At 43.6% G+C, this 22421-nt stretch overlaps 1 protein-coding gene across 1 annotated transcript; it reads left to right on the forward strand.

The window, feature by feature from the left end:
- Window positions 1-1434: 1434 nt before the first annotated feature.
- Arl13a (ADP ribosylation factor like GTPase 13A) lies at window positions 1435-19077 on the forward strand. The gene is made up of 10 exons (XM_038315791.1): window positions 1435-1493; window positions 1816-1886; window positions 7559-7808; window positions 8773-8878; window positions 9353-9540; window positions 10239-10416; window positions 10508-10688; window positions 12058-12144; window positions 12384-12419; window positions 19040-19077. The coding sequence occupies exons 1-10, from the start codon at window positions 1435-1437 to the stop codon at window positions 19075-19077; spliced, it is 1194 nt and encodes a 397-aa protein (XP_038171719.1).
- The last annotated feature ends 3344 nt before the right edge of the window (window positions 19078-22421 follow it).

Below are 22421 nucleotides of genomic sequence, written 5' to 3' on the forward strand. Positions count from 1 at the left end.
TCTGAAAATAACAATGCTCCAAAACAGGGGATAGATGACTGGATGACTGTGCAGAACAATGCTAATCACCCATTAGTAACTGGCATACAAACAGCCGGGCAAGGCCCGTATAGGTACAAAATGACATCTTTCCGTAACCCCACTGGTTCTTCCTGCAATGCTGGGCATCAACAAAATGAACTATTAGAGAAATGTAAGTCAAACTCATAATGAGATCTCATTTCATGCCTGCGAGAATAGCTACAAACACCAAGGCAGCAATAAGCTTTGCTGCATATGTGGAGGAAATAGAACTCTCTAGCATTTCCTGGTGTCAGTGTGAAATGTTATGGCCACCTTGCAAAACAATCCAGCAGTTTCTCTGAATGCTTCAACACAGATGCAGTGTATAGCACAGAAATTATTCCTAGGAATATGCCCAAAAGAAATGAACACATATCCATACATTTACACTCACGTGTGCGCGCTTATTGCAGTGTTACCTATAAGCTGATAAGTAGCAACAATGAAAATGTCCATCAGCAGATGAGTGAATGACTAAAATGTGACAGACCTGCAATTTTTCATCCATAAAAAGAAATGAAGCCAGGGGCTGTGGTGCATGCCTTTAATCCAAGCATAGGCATAGACAGACTGATCTCCGTGAGTTCAATGCTATCCTGATCTATGTAGCAAGTTCCAGGTCAACCAGAGATATGAAGTGAGACCTATCTGAAAAACTTTAAGTATTCATACATGCTACAACATGGAACCGTGAAGCAGCTACCTAAAGTAAAATTAACTTTTACTTAGGCAATCACTTCTTAATCAGCCTGCATGCTAAACTCACTTGAGAAACATATTTAACTCCCCTGGAATCTTTGACAGTGAGGTACCTGGATTGCTGTTTAATATCTATTAGTCTTCTCTAGGTGATGCCTGAGGCCCCTTACAGATCCTAGGAACTGGATGAAATCTATGAAAAATGGGTTACCAACACCTCTACCTTTGAAGCTAAGGCAATAACAGAGCCAAGCCCAATAGAGAAGCTGCTTACAACAGGTCTTCCAGTGGTTCTTTAAACTAAGCTGGTTTTTCTCCAATGCATCACCACACCTTTGCCCAAGACTGGATGAAGACATTCCTAGTACTAACAAGCCATAGCTAAAGGGATAGGGTCCATCTGATTGCATCTGTGTGTTGGGTTGCTTTAGTGACAAGTCACTGTATTTTGTAGGAAGCTACATATTACCACGACATTCTCATTGGAGCTTAGGATAGCCAGTCTCTCCTCCATGGCATTTACAAGTTAGGCTGGGTTGGATGATGCAATGGGGTTCTAACAGTCAGAGACTTTCTGTTTACCAGCATCTGTATGACAAACTGACCTAGTTCACAACTGATGTGATTTGTCGTTTCTTTATGTCCTTTAAAATTTAAGATCCAGGCTGAATCATGTTCCGACTTTTGACTGCCTGCTGGTCTCGTCAAAAGGCCACAGAACCAAAGCAAAGGTAACTTTACAACTACTTTTCTATACCCACGCATCTGCCCAAAGTTTCACAAGGGACAAATGACCATGACTCATTTGGAAAGTAACTAGACAGCGAGTGCAAGACTTGGAGCAGAGCTGAGAGAGGATGACCATTCTATAAACAGAAGGTGTCAGGGAGGGAAAGCATCTCAGGAGGATTTGGGAGGGGTTGCCACACCACTCCAGCCACTGTGGTAGGGCTTTTTATGATACCCTGAGAAACACTTCAAAACAAATAGAATTCTTCAGTGTAAGCATCAAGAGGTTCGTGGCTTTGACTAATTTTTCTTGTCCTCTTCCAGAAATGCGACTATCATTGTCATTGGCTTGGACAACTCAGGCAAAAGTCATCTTGTGGAGGCCCTTCAAAGATGTAAGAACTAAGAGCATTAGTTTCTGGTGTGGGTCTGCCGGAAATATTCATTCCACTTTAGCCTTACTTCCTGGCCCTCGGTTTCTCTCTTGTAAAGAAAAATAGCTCCGTCTCCTCATTAGGTGTTAACAAGCTATTTCCACAGTGCCTGTCACCTGCTCCCTTTATAAGATGTCCTCATCAGAAGTCCTCATGTGATGTCAATATGAACGAGCTTTAGCTAGGCAAAACATTGTCAACAATTGTGAGGCATAGTGTATTTGAACTGCTGTCTAGTTTCGGAGCTGAATTCCTGTGCAATTTGGTCTAGATAAGAGACAAGTTGAGAGTAATGAGGAAATGTAATAACACAAAATTCCACAACAGCTGCTGTCGAAAGTTAAGAGCTCGAAACTTGTTGTCAGTTCAAGTGTAGCAGCACATCTCCAGTCCCTCAACTCGAGCAGGTTCCTGAGGCACTCACATAGCATTGCAGGAAGCTGCTGTACTCATGAAGCCCCAGCTAATCAATCAGAGTCTGGCCCATCATCAAGGTTTACTGACTCGATATAGGAGTGCGTTGACGTGGCTGGGTTTGATATAACCTGGCAACCCTCTGCAGAGTGTAGGAAATGGTTACCCTGACACCTGTGCCCATGGTCTACTTGGCGTTTCTTCAGTTCCCTTCAAAGCCAGTAAACTCCGTCTGACTTGTTTATGTCTGCTCCTTCCTCTAATTATCAGAGAGATACAACGATCTAATCATGACACGCCCCAGCTCAGGGTTGTTCCACGTTGTCCCATTGCAGAACACAAGGTCCTGTTTGTGCTTCTGACTCCTCCTCTGGCTTCATTTCCCACGTTCTTCACAAAGAGTCCTCTGAGACAATCAAAGCAAAAGCTCTGTTTTCCTCGGCCACACCACTGGGCTTCCCACAGCTCCACTCCTGCATGTATGCTCCTCTGTCACCTTCTTAACCAAGCCCCTCCACTCACGACCTGGCCACAGGAAAGCCCTCCTTTGCGCCTTGCACCCACTCCTTGCTCATACCCTCTAGCATGCACTTATCCCAAGGTCCTTGCAGAATTCCCAATCCACCACTAACTTGGGAGCCCCATGAGAAGAAGAAATGGGTCTTTTCCTCACTGAGTCTCTGCTGTCAGCATCTTCAACAATTACTCCTGGAATGAATGGTCTCCACCATTCCCCTGAGACTACACATCGCCTTTTTTTTTTTTTTTGGTTTTTTTTTTTTGGTTTTTTTGAGACAGGGTTTCTCTGTGGCTTTGGAGCCTGTCCTGGAACTAGCTCTTGTAGACCAGGCTGGTCTCGAACTCACAGAGATCCGCCTGCCTCTGCCTCCCGAGTGCTGGGATTAAAGGCGTGCGCCACCACTGCCTGGCTTACACATTGCCTTTTTAGAACTTCTTTCTCCCTCAGCCCCAAGAACCTCCAAGTGCATTTTGAGCAACACTTCAGCCTAGCATGCCCGCCCTTATTTGCAGCATGCTTGATTCCTCGTATCCCCCAATACTGACAGGCAAAAACAATCAAAAGTAAAGAGTGGCAAAAAAGTCAAAGAACCAGGCAAGACAAGTCACAAGTTTACTGACAAGATTGGGGATAGTTTACTAGACTTCCAGTTGCCTTGGCCCTGGACTCCTATTCAGTCTGGGTGGGGCCTGGGAACCCACAATGTGAGAACTCTCCAGGTGTTTCCAGCTGTGAGAAGCACTCCTCTGAAATGAACCACAAGCTATTCATCTGAGACAAGTGTCTGGGTTCCATTCTGATTCCTGGAACACAGTGGATGGAGTTTGTTACTGCATAACTTGTCTTGTGCTCAGTGAATACCTTGGGGCTGGCTCATGAATGCATTGGTTTGTGGTAGTGACTTCATTCACAGAAACATTCTAATAGGCGCTGATATCATCACATTCTGAAGAATGTCTCAGGGCACCTCCATTCAGGCAGGGCCACTTAAAGTCAATCTAGTAGATTTCTCTGTGCCCAAAATTGAATAGCTCACTTCTCCTGTTCCTGTGTTTTTCAAAGGTGAATGCCACAAACAGATAATTGTCTAGGAAAGGAATTCCAGCTACATATAGTAACCTATATGGACATTTAAAGACACCAGCTACAAACCAGTTTGGCATACCTGCCATCATTACTGATGACACCATTCACTTGTTTTGCATGGCATGGTCACATGGGATAAGAAACTCAAGAATGAGCACAGACAGGTGCCCTAAATAAGAATGTTGTTGGTTGTATTTACTCTTTTTACTCTTTGGCTCTTTGGGGGACCCGCCATCCAGCTCCGAAACAAATCACACAGAGGCTTATTCTTACTTATGAATGCCCAGCCTTAGCTTGGCTTATTTCTAGCCAGCTTTTCTTAAATTAACCCATCTACCTTTTTGCCTCTGGGCTTTTACCTTTCTCTATTTCTGTACATCTTTTCTTTCCTTCTTACTCCGTATCTGGCTGTGTGGCTGACCCCTTATTTTCTCACTCCTCCCTTTCTCTTCCAAGCTTTCTCCTTCTATTTATTCTCTCTACCTGCCAGCCCTGCCTATTCTTTCTCTTCCTACCTATCAGAGGTTCAACTCTTTATTAGATCACTCAGTTGTTTTAGACATGCAAAGTAACACAGTTTCACAGAGTCACACAAATGCAACAAAAAAGAATGCAGCACAACTTTGCATCATTAAAACACATGTTCCGCCACATAAACAATTGTAACACATCTTAAAATAATATTCCACAATGTAAGAACATTGAGATCTGTGAATGTATGGCAAATCTGACATACATTCATTTGAATCACCTGGCTACTTTTTAAAAAATATTTATTTTATATGTATGAGTGTTTTCCCTGCATGTATGTATGTGTACCATGAACATGGCATGTAGTGCCCACAGAGGCCAGAAGAAGGGACCCGGAACTGAAACTACAGCCAGGTTTGAGCTACCAAATCCATCTAGAAGAACAGCAAGTACTCTTAACTGCTGAACCATTTCTCCAGGCCCAACCTGTGTGCTTTCAAAACAGCATAATGCACGAGCACCACCCCCATGTAATCCAAATCTCAGAGAATGAGGACTAGCACCACAGGTTTTTAAAAGCCTGGGAAGGCAAAGTTAGAGAACAATGAGGTAGTGATCAAAGTCACCTAGGAAGCCTAGAGGCCACTTAACCCAGCATCAGGAAGCTCCCATATTTCAGTTTAGTGAGGGCCCATGCTCCTCATTCTCATCAGGTGATGCTGAGACACAACCACACCCAGGTTCCATCACTCTCAGGAGCAGTGCCTCGCAAGCTTTCAAGTGCAGAAGAACCACATCAGAACCATGCTAACCAGAGCCACTTTGTCACAGAAAGTACAGATGCTTCCATCCCAAGCTTAGAGATCCTGAGATCTGGAGTCACCCGGTGCAGGGTAGGGGTGCATTCATAAAACTCTGAAGCACACTACTCCCAAACCATGCTTCATGAAACACTCGGCCAGGAATAGAGAGATGAATGAGAGTTGGGACTTGCCCTCAGGGTATTTATAAATGAAGAGAAAATAAGATAAATTCAAATTTAGAAGGAACTACCTCTTGTAGTGTTTAGCACCTAGTGTCATCAGCAACAGACCGAATTATTGCAGAAATTAGTTTTGAGTAAAAAGAAAAAAGAAACAAACAAACCCAGAAGAATGGCTATGTTCTGTCACAAAAAATAACAAGGCTTTCTGAGACACAGAAAACAAGATTCTAAAATTATCTTTTGGAGTCTTCACCTATTTGCCTCTTCTTTTTACTTTCTTTATTCTTTGAAGTTATAATAAATACATCATTCCCCCCCCTCATTTTCCTCCCTCCAAATCTTGTAATATACGCTTCTTTGCTCTCTTTCAAATACATGGCCTTTTTTCATTAATTGTTATTATATACACATGTGTGTATATGTAGATATCATACATATATATTCCTAAATACATAAATTCAACCTGCTCAGTTTGTATAGTGCTACTTGCATGTATATGTTTTCAAGTAGTGTAATTTCTATAGCAAGTATCATATCAAAGTTGTGACTGAAATGTATGTGCACTCTGAAAATCATAATTAAAAAGCTATAACATGAAAACAGAAGAAATGTTATAAAACCACATTAAAGTATAGTTGGCATATTATATACACATATATGTCTATTCATAAGTGTATAAAACAAGCATTTCCAAAAATCTGAAAGAATTAGTCACTTAGTCTAAGGATTTAGTTTGGCTGTCCTACAGAAAATGTCACAGACATATCTCCTACTACAAATAAGAAATTACTAATTCTAGTCTGAGTACTCCTAGTGTCAAAAATCTATGAAATTATTAACTATTAATGTGAGCAGAAACTTAGACCATAACTATCAGTTCAACAAACTGCAAAGCATATAAAGACCATCGTTATCAAATGCATTTCTTTTAGAGGCTGAATGAAGAATCTAGTTCCTAACAGGATATTATGTTCTGGACAAAGCTTTTCCATGGGAAATGTGCCCACATCTGGCAGGGTTTCTTGGAAGAGAAACACAAGAGACACTTCATGTCCTCATTCATAATAATAGACAGTGTAAGCACTTACTGAATCCCTACTCTAAGGCAATGGGCAAGCACAAAAATAGGTCAATGACTACTTCAGCGAAGTGCTGAAAAGAACTGTTGAGAGGTTGGCAGGCCAGAGAAGGCTCCCTGAAGAATGTGGTGGCTGGGCGTGAAAGAAACTGTAAAAGAGAAACAACTAGGTCTGAAGAGATGGATCAGAGGTTAAGAGCGCTGGTTGCTGTTCCAGAGGACCTGGGTTCAACTCCCAGCACCCACGTGGTGGCTCACAACTGTCTGTAATGCCAGTTCTAGGAAATCCAACGCGCTCATACAGACATACACATGGGAAATCAAAGAGAAAGAGCTAGCATTCATTCATTAGACATCTATTAGTTTCTGTGTGCCAGAATCTGTGCTTCATGAATACAATGGATATAATGGATAAAATTAAGAGTTCACCTTCCTTTGGCAGTTTAGAACTCAGCTAAGTAGACAATAGAATTTATGACTCTACTATGTGTTATAGTAATGCTAACCACAGGGGTAGAAGCATTTTTACAAGGCTGCTGCGAGGGAAATTTCCTACAATAAAAATGATCTAAATGGATAGTTTATAAAAATGAGTAGAGAGGATGGTGGTTTGTGAAGGCCCAGGAAAAGAGAGACATGGAGGGTGAGACTTGGATAGGAACCAGGTCCACTGTGGCCACCATTCAATGTATTCACTGACGTAGTACAGCCAGGAAGAGGGACACAGGAAAAGTAATTTAGAAAGATGCATTTTGCTGGGCATGGTGGCGCACGCCTTTAGTTCAGCCCTCTAGAAGGCAGAGACAGGTGGGTAACTGAGTTGGAAGCCAGCCTGGTCTACAGAGTGAGTTCCAGGTTAATCAGGGCTACATAGTGAGACTCTGTCTAAAAGAAAACCAACCAACAAAGCAATAGCAGCAGCAACAACCAAGAACTAGAACGATGCATCCATGAATCTGAGTGGGGTGGCAGGCCGCTTCAGTAAGGTTTCTGGGGGCAGGCTCTGCAGGAAGATGAACAATCTTATCTAACTACATTTTGCCACCCTGTGGTCGCTTCTCCCCTCTTTCTGTTTGTAGTAATTCCTAGCAAGATGCACAGCAATACGAAGCCAACACAGATTAGACTTCTACTAGATGATTATCAAGTATCTGTCTTTGACCTCAATGGAGATCTAAAAGGTCGAGAGAAATGGCCGAGCTACTATGCTGAGGCACATGGGCTTGTTTTCGTCGTGGATTCTAGTGACATAGCACGCATACAGGAAGTAAAGATCATCTTAACACGCCTGATGTTTGATAAAAGGGTATCAGGGAAGCCCATCTTAATGTAAGTTTCTGTCTTTGTTGTCTACTTCCATTTGCCAATTTGTGCCTTGTGAAAGGTATAAAGGTTAAGGACTGGGCACTCCTTTGATCACGGGGAGATAGACCCCTTTAGGCCCAATGAGGCAGAAAGGCCTACTTCACTGGTAACTGTTTTCAAGAGCCACTTTCTACTCCCCACTGTCATGTGAGACACGACAGCTAACTATACAAACGAACCCTGTCTCTTCATCAAAGAGAAATACCACCGAGATCTCCCATCCCCAAGCCTGACTCTTGCTGAAAACTCTTCCTGGATTTGCTCTTTTCTGGTTGAAGTCTCTGGTCCTGAAACTTGATGATGGCAGAGAGCACCCCCCCCCCTTTTTTGGTATAATGTAAGTTCCTATGCCTTCCTCCCTCAGTTGGTTGCTCAAGACTTATGTAACTGGCACTCATTCAGAGGGAGACCTCCAGTAGCCTGCCACGCCTCACCTCTTCCAACTCCCCCTTTTGCCAGTCTCATTCCTCATTAGCAACCCAACTGGAGTATGAAGAGTTTCCGAGATGCAAACTCCACACCTGTTCATATCCCAATTAGCGACCATACAGTTCCAGGCATGATACAGAGGAAGTGGGAAATGAGCTCTGGGGATTATCTTGGATTCAAATAATTTGCACGATTTTTTCCTCCACTGAAAGCTGGCTAGAAGCTATCTCGCCAGTCTCACTGGGTATGCATTTAGGCCCAATTCCTGGACACGTGGCAGTTTCCCTACCCTTTTTTTGTGGTTTGTTTTCTGTTGTTTTTGAGATACGGGCTTGCTGTGTAGACCAGGCTGGCCTGAACTCAGAGATTCGCCTGCTTCTGGCTCCCAAGTGCCAGGACTAAAGGTGTGCGCCACCATGCAGGGCTTTTCCCTTCCCTTTGACTTCACCTAGGTTCCACTCTTCTCATCTTTTCTGCTCTTTCATGTGCCCTGCTGTAGCCTGGCAAACAAACAAGACAAGAAGGAAGCCCTCTTGCCTGGCGATATCATCGAATATCTACTTCTGGATAGGCTAGCGAATGAGACTAAGTCCATGTGCCGTGTGGTGAGTGCCAGCATTTCCTTCTCTTCCTCTAGCCCTGGCCAATATAACCGGGACCCTGTCTGTCACCAGCCCTAAATGTTGGCTTGGGGGCAAAGTTCCTTTCCCTGACAGGGAACATCTGTTGTGATTATTTCTAACTTGATAATGACAACACATATTACACTCTGCCTTCAAAGCAGTTCTGTAAGATTTTAATATCCCCATTTTATACGTGAGAAAACTAAATGTCCTGAGGGTCTCAGTGACTTGCTTGAGGTCACACAATGAAGGCACTATAGCCATTGTATTAAAGGGCCTCAGCTTTTATTCTCTTCACCTACTCTCTCAGATGTGAATGCTGAATGTTTCCTTGGAAGCTGAGAACCTATTTAGGCACAGCACACCTCCCTCTGACTTTAGATGACAGTGATCAGGCCTTTAGACCCTAAAGGTCCAGGGATCCAGATCTGAGAACTTCTTTTCTCTTGTTTACAGGAGCCATGTTCAACTATGAAAAACCTCCCAAAGAGGCACCAACAGCCAATAATTATAGGGCTGCGCTGGCTGTTAGCTGCTATTGGGGATCAATACGATGAGCTGTGTGCTCGACAACAAACATCCGGTATGAGCATCTCAACCTCCAAGAACATCAGAGGCTGTGGAGAGAGATGCTCATCGGACAGGTACTGACATGCTTTCTTTTGGTTTACTGACAATATAAGTGGAAGCCAATCTTCAACATGACCCATGAGTTCTGAGAGGTACTTGAATTCTGGGCAGCAAGCCCTTGAGAATCTGATGGCCCAAGTGGGGCTATGGCAGTGCCCATCAACATTGCTGGGTACACTACCTGCCCTGGAACAGCTTCAGCACTTTAGTGGGATGAGTGGCATAGAGGTTTAAAAAAAAAAGGTAAGGCCAACCTATTAGCATTAGGGCTTCTCCAAAATAGGACATCTGTTCCCTGAGTTGCCATGTGGAAGACAAGAGGGAACATGTGCCCCTTAAGGAGCCTATTGACAATATTCTACAGATGAATATTATACAGCTTCTCTGAATTCTCAGCCTCCAGTTCTCTGATCTGCCTAACCATGGAATGACAGAAAGAACAGGAGTGTTGAAAAGATACAAAGCCCATGCTCAGGCTTTTGAGGACTGTAAGGTCAAAATGTCCTCTTGCTCTGTTGTCACTTTTACTTCCCAAAGGCATAGGGAAAGAATAGGATGGCAGCTGCATTGGCTAAAGAGTCTGAAGGCAGGGACAGTTCAGGGTAGAGCATCTGCCACATTCATGGAGGGTCTAAATGCAGGCCCCAGCACCAAAAACAAGAAGTCTTGAAATATGTCTCTTTCTTCTACTGACTTGTTCTTCCAAACTTAGCATAGCTAACAGAGGGGGAATGCTCAAAGACAACAGACAACGCGTTCAGAAAAGACAACACCTGGAACATAGACAGCATGTTGAACAAAGACACTTTGAGAAAAGGCAGCATTTTGAATCAAGACAACATTTAATACAGCGCTCACTGGATGCTAGGCCCCTAAAGCCAATCCTACAGGTAAATGGCTTTTTGAAATGCTATTGCCCATGGTCTGTAATTGAACTCTTGAGGACTATTTGACGATTTCCCTCTTCTTCTTGGCATACAGAAAGATGGTCTGCGAATAAGGCCCAAAAAGAATATGTCAGTAACATTTGCTTTGGACGTAATCATGGAGGAAGGTGAATGTTCTCGGAAGATTGGAACTCAGAGTATTGCCAAACCTTGCAACAGCCAATGTTATGAGACACAGGCTGCAGCTCCATCTATTGACAACAATCTTTTCAAAGGTAATGTTGAATTGTTGGCTATAAAAGAAAAGTTATATAGGCCATCCTTTATATTTTCTACAATAGCATTCCTATTTTGAGAATGAAACTCACTTTTCAGACTATGGTGTGTTATAGAGAGAAGTATGGGACAAAGCTTTGAGACCATCTTCTGGTAGGCCAGCATGGTACCCCAACATTAGCTGACACAAGATCTTTGGATGGCTATAGCAATAATTTAAAGGCTATGCTTGCCAATAGTGGAAGCACAAATTGGCATAACCTTTATGTAGGGTATATTACCTGTCTCTCTCTTTCCCTCCTTTCCTCAATATTATTAAGAACTTTTACAATGGGCCTAGAGAGATAGCCCAGTGGTTAAGATCACTTGTTCCTCTTGCAGCTCTGGCTCCTGGCAAACACATGGTGGCTCACAATCATCTGTACCTCAAGTCCCAGGGGATCCTATGCCCTCTTCTGACCTTCACAGGCATAAATGTGATGCACAGATATACATGCAGGCCAAAGACTCATACGCATTAAAATAAAATATTTTTTAAAAGAATTTAAACTATGGTAACCATTTAAACTACTAGTCTCATTTCTTACCTGTCTACAAAGCTAATTACAGAAGTACACAAAAAGTATACTAAATAATATTCCAATTATATCATCCAGTACAAGAGCTAAATGTTGTAAACATGGTAAATGCCCAATGACAGGGATAGCTAACTAAATTAAGATGTATCCACACTATGGAGACATGAACATTGCTAATGATGGGTGAATCACTGGGGAGATGACTCATTGTTTCCTGTGCCTTCCATGCCAGCAAGAAGAACTGAGTTTGATTCTCCTGCACCCATAAGAAAACTGGGCTTGCTGGTATACACCTGTAACCCTAGCCTGGGGTGGGCAGTAGGGAAAGGAACATCTGGAGCTCACTGGCTACCCACCCTAGCCAATCAGTGAGACCTAGGTTCCGTGAGAGACCCTGTCTCCAAAAGAAAGAGAATCCTGAAGAGTCAAGCCCTGGCCTCCTCATACACATGAACACAAACACACATACATATACACTATTCACAAAACATTTAAATGCTAGTGATGACGTCCATTTCCTAACATGGAAAATCTTCCAGCACTTGACATATATTGCGTATCAACTGACAATTATCATGTCACCTAAGGCTGAACTGTTTTTAATGCATTATTCAGGGACATTCACTTGGCCAAAGCCACTAAGGAGAAAATGGGCACAGTTCTGGGGATACGGGGTGAGGATGAAAGCTCGGTAGAAGGACTCTAGTAGCAAATAGTGTGTGTCTTTCTAGAGGTCAGCAACTACCCTGAAATATTTATCCAAAACTCATTTTCATTTCTATAACCTTAGCTCGTAGGCCAAAAAAGAGACTAGATACCTGGGACACTGAAGAAATGTTACTGGAAGATCCCCGTGGCGAAGCCTTGCATTCCTGCAGTTAGTATTCCTTAATAAAGTGACAAAGAATGTTGGAGGCTGGGGTGGAGGGTGGGTGTCCCGTAGGGGGCCTTGGAAACTGGCCAGCACCCTCCTACCCCAAGTAGTGTGGGAAATAATAGAAACCTTGTACTTGGCTTTACTTGCAAAACTAGCTGTTTTCTTCTCCTGATTTTAACAGACTACTAAAGAGGAAACAGAGGGATAGCAAAAGAATCATTCCCTTTATCACCTTTCAGTAAATGGGCACATCTCCAGAACCAGCAGGAACACGCGTCTTTGACTTTTATTCGATAATGCCTCTACAGCCCATGTACAAGTTCACCTATTCTAAGATCACGTCCTTGAGAACCATTGTTTTTCTACACCAGTGCGGTAGCCAGCGAATTCATCCTACATTCATCAGGAGGCTCAGGAAGTTATGTGTCATCCACCTCACCAAAGAAGATCAGAGCCATGTACTAAGATATTCCTGACAAAGCTTACAGATAAGATGTTGTGAACAACTGAAATTGAGCCTTAGAAGAACAGGGTTACTTTAGAATCACACATTTTCCTTTAAGGTTCTCAGGTATAAAGGGACTGGCAAAATAAATAAGAACAGTGCTCTAATCAATCATTTTCTTTGGTTTTTTGTTTGTTTGTTTGTTTGTTTTTGTCACATATCCAAAACCAGGTCTGTTTTAAATACCTAGCTACTGTCTGGGAAGCCACATTGTTTTGCTAGCCTTTCAGGATCCCCATCCCACTCCCAGGGTGGTAAGGTTGGGATGGTACTGGTCCCTTACTATTACTGTTATCACCTTCATCATGGGCCCCATTTATCAGGTGCTTTCCAGATACCTGGCACAGTACTAAGTCCTTCCAATCTATTGTCATATTGGCAACCTTCCTGGGCAGGTATTATACCTGGCATCACTTCCTAAATGAGGATACTGTACAAAGCATATCAAGGAATGGAATCCAAGTCTGCCTAGCTAAAGCTACCTTGGGGCTAAAAAGATCCACATATGCCTTTCTCCAACTCCCTCTAGAAAGACAAAGCTATAGCCAGGAAATTATGCTGAAGTGCATCCATGCCTATGTGAGGAGAATTCCGTTAACAGCCATAAGTGCACCAGCAGCGCTAGCAGGCATAGTTGATGGAGCACTTCCGCTTTGTCAGCTGCTAGGCTAACTGCTTTACATATATTACTGCCTTTCATCTTCGTCTCACAGAGGCAGAAACTGATATTCAGCGAGCTTAGATAATTTGTCCCTGGGCACCCACTAGGCGGTAGCAAAACCAGTTTTGGTTGGGTTTTTTTTTGTTGTTGTTTGTTTGTTTTTCCTTTCTTATTGCTATACATTTTCCCACTCTCCTTCCCTCCTCCCCTCTCCCGTTCCACCTTATCTCCTCCCCATTATGGTCCCAATTTACTCAGGAGATCTTGCCTTTTTTCCCTTTCTAGGTGGATCCATGTATGTCTCTCTTAGGGTCCTCTTGGTTGTCCAGGTTCTCTGGGGTTGTGGCCTGTAGGCTGGTTGTCCTTTGCTTTTTGTCTAAAAGTCACTTATGAGTGAGTACATATTATATTTGTCTTTCTGGGTCTGGGTTACCTCATTCAGGATGGCTTTTTTCTAGTTCCGTCTAGTTGCCTGAAAGTTTCAAGATGTCACTGTTTTTAAGCGCTGGGTAGTACTCCATTATGTAATGCTGCTATGAACAGAGTTGAGCAAATGTCCTTGTGGTGTGACTGTGCATCCTCATAGAAGAGAAAGTGGGAAGTAGCCTTCAATGCATGGGCACAGGAGACCACTTCCTAAACATAACTCCAGTCGCACAGACACTGAGAGCAACAATAAATAAATGGGACCTCCTGAAATTGAAAATCTTCTGTAAAGCAAAGGACACAGTCAATAAGACCAAACCAAAAGGTAGCCTACTGAATGTCACCAACCCCCCCATCAGACAGAGGTCTGATCTCCAAACTATACAAAGAACTCAAGAAACTAGACATCAAAACACCAAATAATCCAATAAAAAGTGGGTACAGATCTAAACAGAGAACTCTCAACAGAGGAATCTCGAATGGCCAAAAGACACTTAAGGAAGTGCTCAACATCCTTAGTCATCAGAGAAACACAAATCAAAACAACTCTGAGATACATAATCTTACACCTGTGAGAATGGCCAAAATCAAAAACTCCAATGACAGCTTATGCTGGAGAGGATGTGGAGTAAGGGGAACACCCCTCCATTGCTGGTGGGAATGTAAACTTGTACAGCCACTTTGGAAATCAGTATGGCGGGTTTTTCAGAAAATTGGGAATCAATCTACCTCAAGACCCAGCAATACCACTCTTGAGGAAGTTTGTTTGTTTTTCAAGACAGGGTTTCTCTGTATAGCCCTGGCCATCCTGGAACTTACTCTGTAGACCAGGCTGGCCTTGAACTCAGAGATCTACCTGCCTCTACCTCCCAAATGCTGGGATTATAGGTGGGTGCCACCACTGTCTGTCTAGTAGAACCAGTTTTTAAACTAAAGTCCAAGCTCACAGGTTTATAAAGATGACTCAGTGGATAAGAGTACTTGGTGACCATGTTCATAGCAGCTTTAGCCAGAACCTGGAAACAACCTAGATGGCCCTCAACCAAAGAATGGGTAAAAAAAAATGTGGTACATTTATACAATGGAGTATTACTTAACTGTAAAAAAAAAAATGACTCCATGAGATTGGTAGGCAAATGGATGGAACTAGAAAAAAAATCATCCCAACTGAAGTAACACAGACCCAGAATGACAAACACAGTTTGTACTCACTCATATCATAAGTGGATATTAGATGTATAACAAAGGATAACCCGACTACAATCTACAACCCCAGAGAAGCTAGGTACCACGGAGGACCCTAAGAGAGACATACATGGATCCCTCTGGGAAAGGGAAATAGATATGATCTCCTGGATAAACTGTGGGGGGGGGGAAGGGATGAAAGCATGAGGGAACGTGATGGTTGCACTGTGGGAGGCATAGAGAGGGAGAACAATAAAAGAGGGAGCTATTTGAAGGTTAGGGAGAAATCTGGTGCTAGGGAAATTCCCAAGAATCCACAAGGATGACCCCAGTTAAAACTCCTAGCAATAGTGGAGAAGATGCCTGAACTGACCTTCTCCTGTAACCAGATTGGTGACTACCTTAGCTGTCATCATAGAACCTTCATCCAGTAACTGATGGAAACAGATCCACAGCCAAGCACTGAGCTGAGATCTGGGAGTCCAATCAGAGGGAGGAGGCATTATATGAATAAGGGGGGAGGTCAAGATCATGATTGAGAAACCCACAGGGACAGCTGACTCAAGCTTTAGGGACCTCAAAGACTCTGGACTGGCAGATGGGGAGCCTGCATAGGACTGAACTAGGCCTTCTGCATGTGAGTGACAGTTTTAAGGCTTGGTCTGTTTGTGGGATCCCTGGCAATGGGACTAGATCTATATATCCCTAATGCATGAGTTGGTTCTCTGGAGCTCATTTCCTATGGTGAGATGCCTTGTGCAGCCTTGATGCGGGGGGGGGGGGCTGGGCAGGGAGGGTGACTTGGTCTTGCCTCAAAGTGATGTGTCAGATTGTGTTGACTCACCATGGGAGGCTTTACCCTTTCTGAAGAGTGGATGGGGGATAGGATGGGGGGAGAGGCAGGAGTAGCAGGAGGAGGGGAGGGACAGTGAACTGTGGTTGGTATAGAAAATAAATAAAACAATTAAAATAAAAAATAAAGAAGAATATTTAATGGGCAAGCATGGAGACCTGAGTTTAGATCCCTGCACCCCTTTTGAAAAAAGCAGGTCACGACCATGCGTGCACCTGTAATCCCCAAACATTAAGGAGCTGACAGACAGACTGCTGAGACTTGACAGTCGCTTGCAGCTTCAGTGAGAGACAGTCTCAAGAGTAATATAGAACAGGTCTCCAGACACCTGGCATCAGTGTGTATGAGCACCCCTGATACACACACTTGAATGTGTACCACAGATAAATACACCATACTCACACATATACATATACATACATACCCACACACAGAAATAAAATCAAATCCAGCTCCATAATCTACGCTCTTAACTCTACCCTAGACTGCTTTGCCAAGCAGTATAAGCCAATCAACCCATTGTTTGACAGACAGAAACTTGTCTTAAAACCCTGCCCAAAAGAGGTTTCTCCTCCTCCTCCTGCTTTTACCTTCTTACCAGGGTGGCCTCAAACTCAAGGGATCCATCTGCATCTGACTCCTGGGTACTGGGATTAAAGGTGTGTCTCAGACCATAAAACCATTTTTGGTTTTTGTGGGGCTTTCTTTTTGAGAGAATTTATAATCTACACACATTTTTCTTCATGACAGCTGTCTATTAAACAGGAATATTTTCTTAGCCAACAGAGAAAGGTATAGGAAGTAGTATAATAATCTGTCCTGTCTCTTTAAGAGACAAGCCACGCCCATTACATACACACACACACACACACACACACACACACACACACATCATCTGCTGAGACAGGCTGATCTTCCGCTTCCAGCCTGACTTCCTTCTCTTTTCCATCTCCCTCTCAAAGAAGCAGCTTCTGCCTCTCCCCACTTCTTCCCCCAACTCTTTCTTTCTCTCTGCCTCTCTGCTCTTCTCTTTCTCTCACTTCCCCCTCCATAACCCACTGAATAAATATCCAACCTTACTCCGCATGTGCCCATCCATGTCTCTGTCTCTTGCCTGCCGCCACATGTCTCCCTGCCCTGGACCAGCCACCACTCCGGGACCTGCAGCCATCCCTGCCTGGGACTGGCTGCTCTCAGGGCCCACTGCCTGCCACCACATGGCCCACTGCCACCCCTTGGGGATCTACAGTGTTTCTGCTGCCTGCCACCACTGGGGATCCTGCAGCATTTTTAATAATCCATTTCAAGTAGGCCTATGAATATGAGCAAGATAGAGAATTAAGGTTAAGCACCTGCTTAAAGAACTGAACTTCAACTAGGGATGAAGCATAGTGGACAGAGTGCTTGCCTAGTACATGGAACCCCAGGTTTTCTCCCAGTGCCATATAAATGGGATATGGTAGTGTACACCTATAATGCCAGCATCCAGGAGGTAGAGGCAGGTAGATACACCATATAGCAAATCCAAGGTTATCCCACAATACAAGAGACCCTTTCCAAAAATAAAAAAAAAAATCCTGAATTACAGTACATTGTCACACTTCCCTTTGGGCAGTGGATGTGTGTCTGAGTGACAAGAACTTTTTTCTAAATCAAAGCTAAAATTGGGTGTTTTTTACATTTGTGTGCATATGTGTATATGGACACTAGTCTTGAACTCATAACCATCTTTCATACTGGGGTTACAGGCTCATATCATTTCACACAGGTTTTGTCGAGCGATTTTTTTGCAATAGACTTTTCCTTTATTTATTTGTTTGTTTTTACATTTCTTTCCTTTTGTAAATGTATGTGGAAGTCACTCGCAGAAATCAGTTCTCTCCTTTAACTATGTGGGTTCTGGAGACTAAATTCAAGCTGCCAAGCTTAGTAGCAAAATGCTTTTACCTGCTGAGCCATCTCACTGTGAGGGGCTCTAGCAGGCCCGAGCACAGCAAACATGACCATGGTAGACATTGCCCTTCCCCCTTCCCTCCTACTTGCTAAACCATAGATAAGATCCCTGAAGCTAACCACCAAGGTCTATTCCCTTATTTGCCCTCTTCCTCTTCCTGAAGCTGACCATCAAGGTCCAGCTATCAAAGTACTGAAGTTCAACAATCAAAAGCCCCCTTTTGGCTACCCTAATTAACATGCTTAATTAAAACAAACCAACTCATCCTAAGGGGGGAGGGGACACTCCCTTCTTCCCTTTATAAACTGTCATTTGCCTGTGGGTCACATCTGCCTCCTCTCAATCCAGACACAGGCCTTTGTCCCTCCAGGGCAAATATCCCTTTCCCTCCCTCCTCCCTTGTCCTGTCTTTGTCTCTTATTCCCTGCTCTTTGTCCCTCTGCAGCAAATAAATCTCCTTTATGCTGAGAACTTGGTCTCAGGTGCCCTGTGCTGATTCTGGTCCTTTCCCACTAGCCCTCTAGAAATAATTCATCAGTCACAGAAGTCTTGAAGAGTAACAAGCAATATGTGCATGTGTGTGTGTGTCTGTAGGTATATATGTATGTGCGTGTCTGTGTATGTATGTATGTGTGTATGTATGTATGCACGGATGTATTAGAGTGGAGCTTATTTTTGTTTCTACAGGCTGTTTATGCATTTCCCAAACCCCATTATCAAGCTAGATGACTTGGTCACTTCCAGTGGAGTCAGAAATAACAGTAACTGCCCAACCAAAGAGAAATAACAACAACCCTTCTCCCAAGCCACTTTGAAATCCATATAAAATGTTTATCACACTGCCCAGCACGCCTTAAGCAGCTCATTAAATGCTGGCTAATAATTTAGGGGACAAGTTTGCTAGATCATTAGCATCCAAGATTTTGCTTTAGAATGTGTCTCCTTTCTCACAGGGAACAACCTAAAGGCAGGTATCTTTGATCTGAAAGGATAAAGAGCAAGAGAGCTTAAAGAAGCCATGGTAATCAGCATCACTGTAATGGATTGGACAGATCATTACAATCACTGCCTCCCACATTCTCTTCTTTGAGAATCTGAAAGGAGTGTATCAGCAGGGCAGCCCAAGCACAAAGCAAACAATACTTTTCTGAATCAAGAGTGCAAATTTTATTCAAGGCAAATGGTTGCCTTGGAGTTCCTCCTTATTTATCAACATCCTGGCCTTCCTCCAGAACTTTAGAGCCTAGACTCAGTGTGTTTGCTATTTTTCTCCCTTGCTGTGACAAAATACCTGAGCAAAAGCACCTTGAGGAAATGTTTATTTTACTTCCCAGTTTGAGGGGAAATAAAGTCCATTGTGAAGGGAGAGAGAGGCACATTATCTCGAGTGGCCCTAGCTGTGGCAACAGAGCATATGGCAATGGCGACACTGCATTCAGAGTCAGGAAGCAGAAAGAAACGCTGGCGCTCAGTTCACTCTCACACCCCTCCCCCCTTTCGGTCCAGGACCACCCCACTCCATTGTGGTGCTGCTGCACACACCCAGGGTGTCTTCCTTCTGTGGAAACATCCTCACAGACATCTGGAGGTGTTTCCATGGAGATTTTAAATCTGTCAAGTTGACAATGATGATTAACTGTCACATCCTGTCAGAGATACTTTAAGCAATGCTTAGCCTTGGCAATTCAAACACCACATAGCTCAGGTACTTATCTATCAGTTTTTTCAAGGCAAATCTTCACTTTGGGACTACAGAATTCACCGTGGCTAGGCACGGGCATCCCTTTGCTCTGAATGGTTTCCAATTCCTGCCCTCTCATCCCCACAATTATGCATGTGTTCCTTGATCGCCAGCACCACACGAAACTGGGCATGCCTATGTATGCTTATAATCCTAGCACTCTGGAGGTAAGGATCAGAGTAACTTCGATACCAGCCTGGGCTACATGAGCCCCTGTCTGAAAAAAAAAAGAAAAGAAAAGAAAAAAAAAAAAAAACCAAGGAAGGAGCAGTGATAATTTGTGGCAAAATAACCAATCACTTCTTTCCAAGACAGCTGCTGCTGGAATGGCGTAATAATGAGACGTACCAAATATCACTTTCTCTCAGGAGAGTCCTGCATGCCAACTGTTGTCCTTGTGCAGAAGATGACAGTGGTCACAGCTAGATAAGGAGTTAAACCCCAGTTTACTGTTTTATTACCCAATCCCATAAACCCTTTCTCTTTATCGGAAGACCAAATAGTGGGCTTTCTGCCAGGAAGAGGTCTGAAGAAAGAAAGGTATCACGCAACATTTTGAGACTTGGAACCCAAACTTGAGCCCATTACATTTTCACTAATGCACCTAGAGTTATGGTCGTGGCATCCCTGACCTCCATCTTATTCCTTCAGCTGTAATAACCCGTCGCTCACTCCTTCAGACACTTCTCTCACTTCAAGCTCTGTGGGGGACACCAGTGTCACCGTGATGCCAGGCAAGGGAGGAAGCAGCAGGTATTTCGTGCTGTTGCTATCTTAGTATTAGATCTGGGTCAGGGTTTGTGGAAGTTGGGGGATTATACACCTGCATCTGCACGCAGGAGGAGTCCAGCTCAGATCCAGGCAGCCTGGGGAGGCTCTGCTGTGGAGTGGTAGGCAGAGCAATGTTAACAAAGCAGACTGAGCTGTGTGCTGGTGAGTCAAGAATGCCACGGGATCCCACGCTCACGCCAGTTGCCACTTCCAGGAACTAAAATAAGCCTCAACTGCTAAGAGACAGCAGGCCTTTGGGTCTACTCATGAAAGTAAGGCCAGCCCCAAGAACTGGCAGGCTATTTTACACAACTGAATGTTAGACAGCCATTAAGCACACAATTGTGTGCACCGCGGGGATGGAAATCAGAACGTGAAATGATGCTCAGTGGAAACAAGATGATGGAGAGAGTGTGCCGACAGCAACTACGCAAAGCACACACGTAAGAGCGCATCTCTAAAGAGCTTTGGAAAGGAATGAGCACTACAATTCCGTGAGAGTCCATGCAGCTCCCACAACAGGTTGTCCTTACTGTTTTCTCGGAGACAGTTGCACTATTTAGTCCAGATTGGCCTAGAACTTATCCTTCTGTCTCTAGCTGTGATAAAGTGCATGCTAGGCTCCCATATATTTGGGGGGAAAGGGGTGTCCTGGCTAGTTTTACGTCAACTTGACACAAGTTAAAGTCATCTGGGAGGAGGGACCCTCAATTAAGAAAATGACTCCCTAAGATTGAGTTGTAGGTAATCCTGCAGGGCATTTTCTTAAATTAGTGATTGATGTGGAAGGGCCCAGTACACTGAGCGGGGCCACCCCTGGGATTATGGTACTAGGTTCTATAAGAAAGCAGACTGTGTAAACCACGAGGAACAAGGCAGTAAGCAGCACCCCTCCATGGCCTCTGCATCAGCTCCTGCCTCCAGGTTCCTGCCCTGCTTGAGTTTCTGTCCTGACTTCCTTTGGTGATGAACAACAATGTGGAAGTATAAGCTGAATAAATCCTTTCCTCCCCAAGTTGCTTTTGGTCACAGTGTTCTATTGCAGCAATAGAAGCCCTAACTGAGATATGGGGTCTCATTTTATCCCAGGCTCGCCTCAGATTCTCTATGCTGACAAGGATAACCTTGAACTTTTAACTCTCCTGCCTCTGTTTCCCAAGTGCTGGAATTAATGGCAGGTACCACCACATCTGGCTTACAGCAGTGGAACAAAAGGCTTCCTTATGCTAGACAGGCACTCTCTACTAACAGGGCTCCACCCAGCCTAATGTTTGTTTTTAAGAAAATTTTCCTTCTCAGTGTATGAGGTCCAGATACACCTGCTTTTAGCTCGCATGGCAGCAAACTCCGAGTACAACTTGATTCCGGGTTTAGAGAACTGAATGCCACAGGGGAGAAATCTGTTTTAAACCCTAAGCCAATCAAACAATCCCAAGCTAAGAATTTACAGATATCTGGATCTCTGTGAAGTCCAGCTACGCAGTTTTGAAATGCACTCACTTATTCTGAAAGGAAGGGAAGCACACTCCCCTTTTTATCGTACACTGCCAGCAGGCCCAGATTTGTAAGCCACTGCTAGCTACAAAGGTCTCCATCTTGTCACCTCGTCACGGGCAGCACTCAGAATTGCTCAGTCTTATCCATCACACATCTGGGTATCAAGATGAGTAAATTTCTCTCTGGAGACTCTGCTTCACTACCTGTACAGACTTTGTTTCTCTAGGTCTGGCTTTCAGTCCATGCTTTGTTTGTTTTAGTAAACTGGAGCGGGTTTTTTTTTTTTTTTTTTTTGGAGAGGGTGTAGATTAAGATGGAGTTAGGCTATGTAGCCCAGGTTGGCCCTGAACTTATGATTCTCCACTTTTAGTCTCTCCAGTGCTGGGATAACAGGTGTGTGGCACCACAGCCAGCTGTTTAAGTTCTGATTTCTTTTGTTAACTTCATACACTGAACTAGATTTTAGATCTACTGGGGTTGTAAATAGAGTACAAAGAATTTATATAGACATTTCAATCCAGTTTGTCCCAATGGTAATCCAGTACACTCATCAAAACTACCAATTATTTGGCTTTCACCAGCCTTTTCCACTAACGCCTCTTTTCCACCCAGTTCGTATACAAGCTTTCTCTTTGGGGGTTTAAAAAAGGACAAACTCATAGATGTTGAGAACAATTTATAATG

The sequence above is a fragment of the Arvicola amphibius genome, chromosome X (assembly GCF_903992535.2).
Source record: "Arvicola amphibius chromosome X, mArvAmp1.2, whole genome shotgun sequence".
Taxonomy (NCBI): Eukaryota; Metazoa; Chordata; class Mammalia; order Rodentia; family Cricetidae; genus Arvicola; species Arvicola amphibius.

Bases quoted from the DNA above. Each gene is read 5' to 3' on its own strand.
- Arl13a (XM_038315791.1), top strand. From the start codon at position 1,435: ATGTTCCGACTTTTGACTGCCTGCTGGTCTCGTCAAAAGGCCACAGAA. The intron at 1,494-1,815 runs GTAACTTTACAA...GTCCTCTTCCAG, and splicing joins GCCACAGAACCAAAGCAAAG to AAATGCGACTATCATTGTCA. The intron at 1,887-7,558 runs GTAAGAACTAAG...TTCTGTTTGTAG, and splicing joins TGTGGAGGCCCTTCAAAGAT to TAATTCCTAGCAAGATGCAC.